The 15,070-nt window shown below is 52.4% G+C and overlaps 1 protein-coding gene across 3 annotated transcripts in view; it reads right to left on the bottom strand.

Annotated features, from left to right (window-relative positions):
• LOC106592091 (jumonji domain-containing protein 1C) overlaps nt 1-15,070 on the bottom strand; it is a 522,458-nt gene that overhangs the window by 291,907 nt on the left and 215,481 nt on the right. For all 3 annotated transcript variants that reach the window (XM_082965002.1, XM_082965003.1, XM_082965004.1), the window contains exons 9-14: nt 10,691-13,683; nt 7,735-7,936; nt 4,576-4,790; nt 3,701-3,853; nt 1,522-1,611; nt 593-720 (exon numbers count right to left, since the gene is read on the bottom strand). In XM_082965002.1, coding sequence (XP_082821128.1) covers nt 593-720; nt 1,522-1,611; nt 3,701-3,853; nt 4,576-4,790; nt 7,735-7,936; nt 10,691-13,683 — 3,781 coding nt within the window. The remainder of the gene's footprint in view (nt 1-592; nt 721-1,521; nt 1,612-3,700; nt 3,854-4,575; nt 4,791-7,734; nt 7,937-10,690; nt 13,684-15,070) is intronic.

Here is a 15,070-nt window from a genome sequence, read left to right as displayed (position 1 = left end):
ACAGATGTCTAACTAGTCTACATTACTGAGCTAACAGACAGAGCTCTAACTAGTCTACATTACTGAGCTAACAGACAGAGCTCTAACTAGTCTACATTCCAGAACTAACAGACAGGGCTCTAACTAGTCTACATTACTGAGCTAACAGACAGAGCTCTAACTAGTCTACATTACTGAGCTAACAGACAGAGCTCTAACTAGTCTATATTACTGAGCTAACAGACAGAGCTCTAACTAGTCTATATTACTGAGCTAACAGACAGAGCTCTAACTAGTCTATATTACTGAGCTAACAGACAGAGCTCTAACTAGTCTACATTACTGAGCTAACAGACAGAGCTCTACATTCCAGAGCAGGACAGAGGCTGAATCACTGGGTTCGGCAGTACTGGAAACCAGAATGTGTGTCCCAAATACCACCTTATTCCCATGTAGTGAATACGGTTCCATAGGGCCCTGGTCTAAAGTAGTGCACTATATAGGGAATAGGGTGCCATAGGGCTCTGGTCTAAAGTAGTGCACTATATAGTGAATAGGGTGCTACTTGGGGACGCAGAAGTAACAGAGCAGTAACAGCAGCGTATCTCCATACCTGAGAGACTCCGTTGGTAACTGGCAGCTTGTTGAGTAGACTGGTGTGTTTCCCAGTACAGACACATGGTGCCCTGACGCTGTCCTTCTCCCTGAACAGATGCATGGCGTTCACCACCTCTGCTAGAACTGCAAACCAGACCCACTCTTCATTACTACACACGTCTGTCAGCATGCTACAGTTACACTGTGTTATTGTCAGAGGAGAACAATGGAAAACTAGCTAGGAAAAGAAGAAAAAAAAACAGTGAAACCAGGTGAATTAAAGTCTGCTTCTCTGTTTCCAGTTGACATATGAAGAGTATCCTAAACCAGGCCAAAGACTGGGCTGTTCCTCCAGCAAACCTCACACTGACACAGTAGAACCAGTGAAACCCAGCAGGGCTTTTTCAGGGTTTATCATATACTTTGAAGTCCTGTCCTGTCTTGCGTTGTAATGGAGTCCTGTCTTGCGTTGTAATGGAGTCCTGTCTTGCGTTGTAATGGAGTCCTGTCTTGCGTTGTAATGGAGTCCTGTCTTGCGTTGTAATGGAGTCCTGTCTTGCGTTGTAATGGAGTCCTGTCTTGCGTTGTAATGGAGTCCTGTCTTGCGTTGTAATGGAGTCCTGTCTTGCGTTGTAATGGAGTCCTGTCTTGCGTTGTAATGGAGTCCTGTCTTGCGTTGTAATGGAGTCCTGTCTTGCGTTGTAATGGAGTCCTGTCTTGCGTTGTAATGGAGTCCTGTCTTGCGTTGTAATGGAGTCCTGTCTTGCGTTATAATGGAGTCCTGTCTTGCGTTATAATGGAGTCCTGTCTTGTGTTATAATGGAGTCCTGTCTTGTGTTGTAATGGAGTCCTGTCTTGTGTTGTAGTTTCCTGAATAATGAAAGCTATTCCAGCCCTGGCTGAGGTCCAGACAGAGAGAGAGGAACATAAATCATTGGTTCCTACCAGTTCCTGGGATAATCTGTGTTGGCATCAAGTACTTGTGACCATGCTGCTGTCCCTTGACACACTTCAGCCAGGCATACAGCTCTTTATCTGGAGGAACAACGAAACACACATTACTACCCTCAAACCAACAGTCACAAACATTTTTACATTTACATTTTAGTCATTTAGCAGACGCTCTTATCCAGAGCGACTTACAGTAGTGAATGCATACATTTCATACATTTTTTTTCGTACTGGTCCCCCGTGGGAATCGAACCCACAACCCTGGCGTTGCAAACACCATGCTCTACCAACTGAGCCACACAAACCCTGTCAGATCTCAATGGAAACCACGTCTGGCTGCTTCTCAAACGCTACTCTATTCCCTTTTATAGCGCACTACTTTAACCAGGGCTCTGCGGGTGTTGGAGTGTTCCACTATAAAGGGAATTGGGTCCCATTTGGGCCTCAGCCACTACATGAGAACAGACCGTGTTGATGTTCCACCCAGACTCTCAGGAGGTTTACAGGTTGAACTGGAGAATTAGGATGAATCCTCTGCTGCTGTTTATCAACATGGGGAATCATATCAACTATACTACGGTTATTGCTAATAACACACCGTGACAGATGGGGTTTCCACGCTCTGTAGGAGCCGTGACGGATGGGGGTTCCACGCTCTGTAGGAGCCGTGACGGATGGGGGTTCCACGCTCTGTAGGAGCCGTGACGGATGGGGTTTCCACGCTCTGTAGGAGCCGTGACGGATGGGGTTTCCACGCTCTGTAGGAGCCGTGACGGATGGGGTTTCCACGCTCTGTAGGAGCCGTGACGGATGGGGTTTCCACGCTCTGTAGGAGCCGTGACGGATGGGGTTTCCACGCTCTGTAGGAGCCGTGACGGATGGGGTTTCCACGCTCTGTAGGAGCCGTGACGGATGGGGTTTCCACGCTCTGTAGGAGCCGTGACGGATGGGGTTTCCACGCTCTGTAGGAGCCGTGACGGATGGGGTTTCCACGCTCTGTAGGAGCCGTGACGGATGGGGTTTCCACGCTCTGTAGGAGCCGTGACGGATGGGGTTTCCACGCTCTGTAGGAGCCGTGACGGATGGGGGTTCCACACTCTGTAGGAGCCGTGACGGATGGGGGTTCCACACTCTGTAGGAGCCGTGACGGATGGGGGTTCCACACTCTGTAGGAGCCGTGACGGATGGGGTTCCACACACTGTAGGAGCCGTGACGGATGGGGTTCCACACTCTGTAGGAGCCGTGACGGATGGGGTTCCACACTCTGTAGGAGCCGTGACGGATGGGGGTTCCACACTCTGTAGGAGCTGTGACGGATGGGGGTTCCACACTCTGTAGGAGCTGTGATGGATGGGGGTTCCACGCTCTGTAGGAGCTGTGATGGATGGGGGTTCCACGCTCTGTAGGAGCTGGAGGGTTGCCGTCCAGACAGGCAGACAGAGTAATGTTTATTTCACTTGTTTAGGTAATAAACATGTGTTTCCCATGCCAATAAAGCCCTTTGAGTTGGAGCCAGAGCCAGACAGACAGAGACAGAGAGAAGCACACAGACAGTCCCCTACCACTACTATAGCAGGCAGTAGGGGGCAGGCTGGGGACAGCAGATATGCCCTCTGTCTGTCGTCATGGTGATTTACACCTGCCCAGGGCCCTGTGACCAACCAACCATCAGAACAACACAATGTCTGTCTCAACCAGACCCCCACCTTGGAGAGAGAGGAGAGAGAGGGAGGGAGGGAGGGAGGGAGGGGGAGAAAGGGAGGGGGAGAGATGGAGAGGGAGAGAGGGAGAGGGAGGGGGAGAGAGAGATGGAGAGAGGGAGAGGGAGAGGGAGAGAGAGATGGAGAGAGGGAGAGGGAGATGGAGAGAGAGATGGAGAGAGGGCGAGGGAGAGAGAGATGGAGAGAGAGATGGAGAGAAGGAGAGAGAGATGGAGAGAGGGAGAGAGAGATGGAGAGAGAGATGAGAGAAGGAGAGAGAGATGGAGAGGGAGAGGGAGGGAGAGAGAGATGGAGAGGGAGAGGGAGAGGGAGAGAGAGAGAGGGAGAGGGAGAGGGAGAGAGGGAGAGGGAGGGAGAGAGAGGGAGAGGGGGAGAAAAACCTGTATCCTCTACTTGTCTATGGTGGAAAGGAAGAGGTTTTTAAATGTTAAAATCCTAAATGTTGACTGACCTTTGGAGCTCTTCCTCTCCTTCGCCTTGTAACAGTCCAGACAAACCACAAAGCCACACTTGTGGCAGACCCAGTGAATGTTAAACAAGGTGGCTTCGCACGCGTCACACATCTCCCGGACCCCTCTCACAGCCCTCTTCCAGGCCATCTTGGCTGCAGGGCAAAGCACACAAACAGGGAGGATGAAGACAACAGAACAGACTCAATAGGACAGAATGATTCCTTCATCCAGAAGACTTTATAAACTAGTCTGGCCTCAGAGGGCTGTAAACGTTGTTACAATAAAACCTTCAGTTCAGGATGGTATGACCTGTTAAACACACAGATAATAGCTTGAGGTTTGACCCTGGCTTTCTACAGTAACACTGTTAGCCTTTCAGACTAACAACAACACTTCTCTGTGCTCCTCTGCCTTTCAGACCAACAACACTTCTCTGTGCTCCTCTGCCTTTCAGACTAACAACACTTCTCTGTGCTCCTCTGCCTTTCAGACTAACAACACTTCTCTGTGCTCCTCTGCCTTTCAGACTAACAACAACAACACTTCTCCGTGCTCCTCTGCCTTTCAGACTAACAACACTTATTTGTGCTCCTCTGCCTTTGAGACTAACAACAACACTTCTCTGTCCTCCTCTGCCTTTCAGACTAACAACACTTCTCTGTGCTCCTCTGCCTTTCAGACTAACAACACTTCTCTGTGCTCCTCTGCCTTTCAGACTAACAACAACAACACTTCTCTGTTCTCCTCTGCCTTTCAGACTAACAACAACACTTCTCTGTGCTCCTCTGCATTTCAGACTAACAACAACACTTCTCCGTGCTCCTCTGCCTTTCAGACTAACAACAACAACACTTCTCCGTGCTCCTCTGCATACCATCTTTTTTGATCCATGAAGCAGCAGTGTTCTCAGTGGTGACCATCTGACAGAACTGGTCTCCTATATATGAGAGGATGTACTTGGAGGAGTCTGGGTCCAACTCATTCTCCTCGTATACATCAGGAGCCCAGAGGGACAGATCCTCCTCATCAAACTGATCTGGAGTGGAGAAGCCGTCCACACGGATCACTCCATTCTTACTGTAGGACAGGCTGGAGAGAAAAGGGAGAGACAACATGTTAATGAGAGGCGCAGACACAAACTAGATAGACTGTTGCTCCTCCCTGTCAGAAGGCAACACCATAATGACAGAATACACTACCACAGCCTCCCTAGAACCAACACCAACCCTAGAACCATCACCAACCCTAGAACCATCACCAACACCAACCCCGGAACCAACACCAACCCCGGAACCATCACCAACACCAACCCCGGAACCATCACCAACACCAACCCCGGAACCAACACCAACCCCGGAACCAACACCAACCCCGGAACCAACACCAACCCCGGAACCAAACACCAACACCAACCCCGGAACCAAAACTACCCCGGAACCAACACCAACCCCGGAACCAACACCAACCCCAGAACCATCAACACCAACCCCGGAACCAACACCAACCCCAGAACCAACACCAACCCCAGAACCATCAACACCAACCCCGGAACCAACACCAACCCCGGAACCAACACCAACCCCGGAACCAACACCAACCCCGGAACCAACAACAACCCCAGAACCAACAACAACCCCGGAACCATCAACACCAACCCCGGAACCAACAACAACCCCGGAACCATCAACACCAACCCCGGAACCAACACCAACCCCGGAACCAACAACAACCCTGGAACCAACACCAACCCCGGAACCAACACCAACCCCGGAACCAACAACAACCCCGGAACCATCAACACCAACCCCGGAACCAACACCAACCCCGGAACCAACACCAACCCCGGAACCAACACCAACCCCGGAACCAACACCAACCCCGGAACCAACACCAACCCCGGAACCATCACCAACCCCGGAACCAACACCAACCCCGGAACCAACACCAACCCCGGAACCAACCCCGTAACCAACACCAACCCCGGAACCAACACCAACCCCGGAACCAACAACAACCCCGTAACCAACACCAACCCCGGAACCAACACCAACCCCGGAACCATCAACACCAACCCCAGAACCATCACCAACCCCAGAACCATCAACACCAACCCCGGTACCATCACCAACCTCGGTACCAACACCAACCCCGGTACCAACACCAACCCCGGGAACCAAAACCAACTCCGGAACCAACACCAACCCCGGAACCATCACCAACCCCAGTACCAACACCAACCCCGGTACCAACACCAACCCCGGAACCAACACCAACCCCGGAACCAACACCAACCCCGGAACCAACACCAACCCCGGAACCAAACACCAACACCAACCCCGGAACCAAAACTACCCCGGAACCAACACCAACCCCGGAACCAACACCAACCCCAGAACCAACACCAACCCCAGAACCATCAACACCAACCCCGGAACCAACACCAACCCCGGAACCAACACCAACCCCGGAACCAACAACAACCCCAGAACCAACACCAACCCCGGAACCAACAACAACCCCGGAACCATCAACACCAACCCCGGAACCATCAACACCAACCCCGGAACCAACACCAACCCCGGAACCAACAACAACCCCGGAACCAACACCAACCCCGGAACCAACACCAACCCCGGAACCATCACCAACCCCGTAACCAACACCAACCCCGGAACCAACACCAACCCCGGAACCAACAACAACCCCGGAACCATCAACACCAACCCCGGAACCAACACCAACCCCGGAACCAACACCAACCCCGGAACCAACACCAACCCCGGAACCAACACCAACCCCGGAACCATCACCAACCCCGGAACCAACACCAACCCCGGAACCAACACCAACCCCGGAACCAACCCCGTAACCAACACCAACCCCGGAACCAACACCAACCCCGGAACCAACAACAACCCCGTAACCAACACCAACCCCGGAACCAACACCAACCCCGGAACCATCAACACCAACCCCAGAACCATCACCAACCCCAGAACCATCAACACCAACCCCGGTACCATCACCAACCTCGGTACCAACACCAACCCCGGTACCAACACCAACCCCGGGAACCAAAACCAACTCCGGAACCAACACCAACCCCGGAACCATCACCAACACCAGCCCCGGAACCAACACCAACACCAGCCCCGGAACCAACACCAACACCAGCCCCGGAACCAACACCAACACCAGCCCCGGAACCAACACCAACACCAGCCCCGGAACCAACACCAACACCAGCCCCGGAACCAACACCAACACCAGCCCCGGAACCAACACCAACACCAGCCCCGGAACCAACACCAACACCAGCCCCGGAACCAACACCAACACCAGCCCCGGAACCAACACCAACACCAGCCCCGGAACCATCACCAACACCAGCCCCGGAACCATCACCAACACCAGTCCCGGAACCATCACCAACACTGGAACCAACACCAACACCAACCCCGGAACCAACACCAACCCCGGAACCAACACCAACCCCAGAACCAACACCAACCCCAGAACCATCACCGGAACCAACACCAACCCCGGAACCATCAAAGGAACCAACACCAACCCCGGAACCGGAACCAACCCCGGAACCGGAACCAACCCCGGAACCGGAACCAACCCCGGAACCGGAACCAACCCCGGAACCAACACCAACCCCAGAACCAACACCAACCCCAGAACCAACACCAACCCCAGAACCAACACCAACCCCAGAACCAACACTAACCCTAGAACCAACACTAACCCTAGAACCAACACTAACCCTAGAACCAACACTGACAGACAATAACAGATGGACTGACTGACTGAGGCAGTGTTCACTGACAGAGACATTAACAGATAAATTGTTGGAGAACGTATACAATGACCTAAATAATCTCTGGCAACCATGTGGCGGCAAAGTGGACCAGCCGAGCAAAGCAGCCAATCAGACACTAGCCGGGAGACAGAGCAGCCAATCAAATACCAGCGGAGCAGCTAATCGGACACCAGACAAAACAAGACTGAATCAGCCAATCAGACTCACCGGCGGAAGTTGTAGAAACGGCAGAAAACAGGGGAATGAGCAGGCTGCTCCCCCTTCTTGCTGCGGACAACACGACACTCCCGACACTTCTGCAGGTTGGGTCCAATCTCGGAGCACGAGTCGTCCTGCAGGAACGACTCCCCCGTCTGCTTCAGCTTCTTCACCTTCCTCCAGTCCTTCAGCACAGAGCGGGGGATACCATCTGGTACCGGATGGGGACAGAGACGGTTACTATGATATCTAATACAGAGACATGATCAGTCCTTCAGCACAGAGCGGGGGATACCATCTGGTACCGGATGGGGACATAAATAAGGTGAACAGGATGTAAGCAGCCCTATGTACTGTAGCTAGAGGTCTTATGTATTTCTCTACACCAGAGTTGAGGTCAATTCAATTTACAACTCATTATGGATATAAAGACGATCAGAAAAACATAACGTTGTGACTAGAACTACTGTTCCCTGAAGGAGGGACACATGGTACAACTATGGGGAGTCACACTCTCGCCACTTTGAACGAAGAACTAAAATCACGCCTGAGAAGGCCAATGAAATCCGCACCTCTCTGAAAGCCCCACCTTCCACAGGGGAGAATCTTGCGGCTTGGATTCATTCCTTCAATTCAGTACCGCTCTTCACCGAGCCCAGAACCAGGCGACGCAGGTGTTGTACCCGGTTTCCCTCCTTCAGGGAACAGTAGTAAGTCATAACGTTCTGTTCCCTTTCAGTCAGTACAACACTATGGGGACTAAGGGGAACAAGAATCCCGCCCCAAGCCGGACCAAGCGGATACTTAAGGAAACGGGCCATGGCTGACCACCCAGACTGAGCTCTGCCTAACAACCCTGTCCTGTCCCAGCTGTAAACACACTGTGCACTAGACTGGGAGCAGTGACATCCAAGCGATACAACCTCACAAAAGTATGTGGATCCTGGACATCCTGACGGTTCGCCCCCAGGTTGTAAGGGTAGGTAACAACACATCCGCCAAGCTGATCCTCAACACGGGGGCCCCTCAGGGGTGCGTGCTCAGTCCCCTCCTGTACTCCCTGTTCAACCATGACTGCATGGCCAGGCACGACTCCAACACCATCATTAAGTTTGCTGATGACACAACAGTTGTAGGCCTGATCACCGACAACGATGAGACAGCCTATAGGGAGGAGGTCAGAGACCTGGCAGTGTGGTGCCAGGACAACAACCTCTCCCTCAACGTGATCAAGACAAAAGAGATGACTGTGGACTACAGGAAAAGGACGCCCCCATTCTCATCAACTGGGCTGTAGTGGAACAGGTTGAGAGCTTGAAGTTCCTTGGTGTCCACATCACCAACAAACTATCATGTTCCAAACACACCAAGACAGTCGTGAAGAGGGCACGACAAAGTCTATTCCCCCTCAGGAGACTGAAAAGATTTGGCATGGGTCCCCAGATCCTGAAAAGTTTCTATAGCTGGAAGCTTTTTAGTGTAAGCTAGGTTAGCTAGCCTCTTAGACCGTAGCACGGTCCTTTACTAATAACCAAGAGCCTTAACGCTACGTGTACTAAACTAGAGAGCTACCGCATCAACTCCAACGTGGGGCGAGTTAGCCAACCTGGCTAGCACGCTGTGCAGAGCCTGTTTAGCTAGCCTGGTCTCGAAAGTCCATACGACCAGATCACTGAGGTGGGACCGGACCCTTCATCGACAGAGTCTGGAAAGAGAGGCAAGCGGTGCCTGAGTGAGGCACGCTCAGGCGGCCGGGAGTACCCATCGAACCTCTCCCTTCGAGTACCCTGTCGCAACCGGCGACAGAGGAGTTGGGTTGTGCGTGGGCAGCTACCGCATGCACCACGGCCAGGCAGACAAGACATTTGCTCTGACCAAAGTCCCAAACAATCCCCGCGTCCTGCATCTAGGACTCAGTCGAGGTACGGTCATCGGGGAGAGGAAGTCACTATTGGAAACACCAAGCTTCCTTAAGAACGCTACACGATTGTCAAGAGAACATTGCTCAAGCAAATTTAAGAATAACTAATTGGTTTGTGATTCGGGAAAATAGGAAAACGAACAAACTTCAACAAATAACGTCCAGATGGACAGTTTAGTCGGCGCAATGTCAGATAATCTCATGTTCCAAACAGAGTATATACCTCTCCCCTTTAGGAACCAATAACAACATCAGCCAGCTCATATTCACGCTGTGTAAGAAACAGAAACACTCATCATAATAACATGGCATTTATAATAAGGCCAGCTAACCTATGATGAGCTGAGAGACTGAGTTGACCTTGTTAGAATGTTATTAGAAATTGAAATCATATTTATTTGAGAGGTACGTGTGTCTGTGTGTCTGCATGCGTGCGTTATTAAAGGGAAACTTTACATACATTTACATAGAAACACACCAACTTTACATTCATCAGCTCCAACACCATCCCAACGTCAACACGTGTGAAAATGGTGCGTTTCTATGTTTTGCAGTAAAACAGAGGAAGTGTTCCCAATGACATGGTCGGTGTGCATCATGTAATTTGACCAATTGTGAGGAGGCATTCTCTGAAAACACTTATCTTCCTCTATCTTCTTACTACAAAACAGAAACGCACCATTTTCACATGGTAATGTTGGGGTGGTGCTGGAGTAGATATGGTAATGTCGGTGTGGTGCTGGAGAGGATATGGTAATGTTGGGTTGGTGCTGATATGGTAATGTTGGGGTGGTGCTGGAGCTGATATGGTAATGTTGGGGTGCTGCTGGAGGGGGGTATGGTAATGTTGGGTTGGTGCTGGAGCTGATACGTTAATGTGTTGGGGTGGTGCTGGAGCTGATACGGTAATGTTGGGGTGGTGCTGGAGTAGATATGGTAATGTTGGGGTGGTGCTGGTACTGATATGGTAATGTTGGCGTGGTGCTGGAGTGGATGATTATGAAGTTGAAACATTTTGAAATGTCCCTTGAATGCTTGACTTACTGTTGCTGGACTGTTTCAGCTTGGTCTTCTCCCTGGCGCTCCTAAAGATCCCGTTGGGTTTCAGCTCCTCCTCGTCTCTCTCTCCCTCTCCTTTCCTCCTCTGCATGTCGTTCTGTTTCTTCTTGTAGGTGGGTTTGGGCTGCCTCTTAGCCCTCTGCTCCTGCTTGCTGCTCTCGCTGGCGTCAGAGTCCTCTCCGCTCTCTGAGGCCGAGTCGTGGTCGTACACCCTCTTGCTCCCACGCCACGTATTCCTGTCCTCGGCGGCCATCTTGTCCTCCTGACCTTTGACCTCCTCTATCTTCATCTCCACATCACTGGAGGTAGAAGCAATCAGAGTGACGGTGCAAGGCTTGATCATTTCCATCTCAGACACAGAGGGGCTCACAGAGGTGGTAACAGCCTTTGACACAGAGGGGCTCACAGCGGTGGTAACAGCCTTCGACACAGAGGGGCTCACAGCGGTGGTAACAGCCTTTGACACAGAGGGGCTCACAGAGGTGGTAACAGCCTTCGACACAGAGGGGCTCACAGAGGTGGTAACAGCCTTCGACACAGAGGGGCTCACAGAGGTGGTAACAGCCTTCGACACAGAGGGGCTCACAGTGGTGGTAACAGCCTTCGACACAGAGGGGCTCACAGTGGTGGTAACAGCCTTCGACACAGTGGGGCTCACAGAGGTGGTAACAGACTTATCAGCCTCCTCTGTTTTAATCATAGTGTTTATGTTCCTGTCCTCCTCTGAGTGTCTGGTGAGCCAGGCCTTCTTCAGCTTGTGGCAGTTGGGTTGAGATTGGCTCTGGTTCATCTGGGCTGGCTGGCCATTGGGGAGGGGGCCAGGGCTGGGGCTAGCTCCTGCTTGATGTGGTCCTGGGCTTGCTGTGGTTCTGTGGTCCTGGGCTGAGGCCGAGGCAAGGAGAGGTGGAGGGGAGATGTGAAGAGCTTTACTGTTAGATGGCTCAATCAAGCTCGCAAGACCACTACCACTGGAGCTGTTGCTAGGACCTCTGGACTGCTGGGCTGCTGCTGCTAGGGCCTCTGGACTTCTGGAGCTGCTGCTAGGACCTCTGGACTGCTGGGCTGCTGCCAACGCTGCCTTGTGCTTCTTCAGATGGATAAAGCTTCCATAGTAGGACTGGCTGGGGTTGGGAGAGGCCTGGGTGCTGCTGGCCAGGCTGGACTCGGGCTTGGGAGAGGCCTGGGTGCTGCTGGCCAGGCTGGGGCTGGACCCGGGGTGCAGGTTGGGGGATGAGGTCCTGGAGGAGCCCCCCTCCTGTTGCTGGAGCTCGGCCCTTGGCCCTAACCCAGGCCCTGAGTGGAGGGCCCTGCCCCGAGGGCCACAGCTCTCTGTCCTGCTAGCACTGAAGGTGTTGGGCCCACAGTAGGTTCTCTCTTGTCTTCCACTCAGCACACCATAGGGTGCCATGTTGGAGACTGCCCTAGTCAAATCACTAGTCCTATTGCACACAGAGTTGGCAGCAGCCGAGACAGAGACTGGAAAGGTTCCCTGAGACTGGGACACTCTCATAAAATTGTTATTGTACTGCTGCACGCAAACAGCCTCCTCCAAGTTAGTGTTTGGCAGGATTACTTTCCCTCCAGACTCCCTGTCTCTCTCATAGGCCAGTTTCAGACAGACTGTCTGAGGCCTGCTGCCTGGGAACATCCTCCCCGTCAGAGAGTCCTTGGCCGAGGAAGAGGTCTTGGCGCCTGGCGAGCCGTCGTACTTTATACACGTAGAGGGACGGACGATAACAGACGCCGTTGTGGCCCCAGGCTTCCTGCCGGGGCTCCTTTCAGAATGCCATCCTAGCTTGTCGTGGCTCTGAGAGTCGCCGGCTCGCCACACCTCGGATGAGGTCATCGCTGCCCCGCCTTTACACACGGCACTGACCTCCCGTAGCTCGGGCAGAAGGGTGGGCGGTTTCTGCCGCTCAGACACTTTACCGGCCGAGCTGACTGGCTGGATGGGGGTCAGGGTGGGTGGAGACAAACGACCGTAGCCTGCCTCCTTCCTGTCCAGTGTCTGCTGGATAGGAGGGTGGAACACGGGGGCGCGGTGCAGTGCTGGCATAGACCTTAGCTGGGCTAGGGTCTGGGTCCGACAGGGGCTCTGGGTCTGGGTCTGACAGAGGCTCTGGATCCGACTCTGGGTCTGACAGAGGCTCTGGGTCTGGGTCTGGCTCTGGGTCTGACAGAGGCTCTGGGTCTGACTGGAGGAAGGGGAGAGGTCTGGACTAACAGGGCTGACTATGGTACTGAGACGATACCTCTGCATGTTGGATAGGCTTACCTGCTGGTTCAGTTGCTCTGATATCTTCTTCCCTAGCAGACCCTCCCCATCAACCTGGTGTTTGATGAGAGGAGGGGGTTTGGACAGGGACTTGGAGCTGAACGCTGCCGCTCCTCCCAGAGAGAGACTAGAGGCTGCTGCCGAGTCCTGCGCCGTGCTCACCTTCTCAAAGTATGAGTTGAGCTCTTTAGAGGGGTAGAGACGCGGCGGTTCGTTGACCACACTGTTGGACAGGGTAGTGAAGTAGTTACTTGGGGGGAGACTGTGCTGGGACGCGGCCTGCTGTTTGAACTGATACAGGTCTACTGCAGGGCGCTCCGTTTCCTTCTCCTGATGGAGGCGGTGGGGGAGGGAGGGGAGCGAGGGGATCCGGGGGTAGGGGTGGGGCAGGGAGGGGATCCGGGGGTAGGGATTAGGCTCCCTGTCGGTCTCACTGAAGCAGATCTTAGCGGTGAAGGGGGCCACCTCAATGCTCTCCTGGAGGATCCGTCTGTTCTCCTCTTTATACTTACTGGCCCGGTCCGTCTGCCCTGCTTCCTGCTGCTGCTGGACCATCCTCTGTTGCTGTTGTTTATTATGGGCCTCAAGGTAAAGGTGGTGCAGGTGACTGTCCTTCCCGGGCGGGGTTCTGCTACGGTCCTGCTCCTGCTTCAGATGGGCCAGAGTGATGGTTCTGATGGGGTCCACAAAACCCTTCAAATCCCTGAGGAAAGAAAGAAATAACATTCAACTACAGACCAGACAGGAAGTCACAGGCCTCGTCTCAAATGGCGCACTATTCCCAGACAGAGCTCTGGTCTAAAGTAGTGCACTACAGTGAGGGGGGAAAAAGTATTTGATCCCCTGCTGATTTTGTATGTTTGCCCACTGACAAAGAAATGATCAGTCTATAATTTTAATGGTAGGTTTATTTGAACAGTGAGAGACAGAATAACAACAAAAGAATCCAGAAAAACGCATGTCAAAAATGTAATACAATTATTTGCATTTTAATGAGGGAAATAAGTATTTGACCCCCTCTCAATCAAAAAGATTTCTGGCTCCCAGGTGTCTTTTATACAGGTAACGAGCTGAGATTAGGAGCACACTCTTAAAGGGAGTGCTCCTAATCTCAGCTTGTTACCTGTATAAAAGACACCTGTCCACAGAAGCAATCAATCAATCAAATTCCAAACTCTCCACCATGGCCAAGACCAAAGAGCTCTCCAAGGATGTCAGGGACAAGACTGTAGACCTACACAAGGCTGGAATGGGATACAAGACCATTGCCAAGCAGCTTGGTGAGAAGGTGACAGCTGGTGCGATTATTCGCAAATGGAAGAAACAAAAGAACTGTCAATCTCCCTCGGCCTGGGGCTCCATGCAAGATCTCACCTCGTGGAGTTGCAATGATCATGAGAACGGTGAGGAATCAGCCCAGAACTACACGGGAGGATCTTGTCAATGATCTCAAGGCAGCTGGGACCATAGTCACCAAGAAAACAATTGGTAACACACTACGCCGTGAAGGACTGAAAACCTGCAGCGCCCGCAAGGTCCCCTTGCTCAAGAAAGCACATATACATGCCCGTCTGAATTTGTCAATGAACATCTGAATGATTCAGAGGACAACTGGGTGAAAGTGTTGTGGTCAGATGAGACCAAAATGGATCTCTTTGGCATCAACTCAACTCGCGGTGTTTGGAGGATGAGGAATGCTGCCTATGACCCCAAGAACACCATCCCCACCGTCAAACATGGAGGTGGAAACATTATGCTTTGGGGGTGTTTTTCTACTAAGGGGACAGGACAACTTCACCGCATCAAAGGGACGATGGATGGGGCCATGTACCGTCAAATCTTGGGTGAGAACCTCCTTCCCTCAGCCAGGGCATTGAAAATGGGTCGTGGATGGGTATTCCAGCATGACAATGACCCAAAACACACGGCCAAGGCAACAAAGGAGTGGCTCAAGAGGTCCTGGAGTGGCCTAGCCAGTCTCCAGACCTTAATCCCATAGAAAATCTGTGGAGGGAGCTGAAGGTTCGAGTTGCCAAACGTCAGCCTCGAAGCCTTAATGACTTGGAGAAGATCTGCAAAGAGGAGTGGGA

The sequence above is a fragment of the Salmo salar genome, chromosome 18, assembly GCF_965601325.2.
Source record: "Salmo salar chromosome 18, fSalSal1, whole genome shotgun sequence".
Classification (NCBI taxonomy): Eukaryota; Metazoa; Chordata; class Actinopteri; order Salmoniformes; family Salmonidae; genus Salmo; species Salmo salar.
This window is presented reverse-complemented; position numbering and strand designations above follow the sequence as displayed.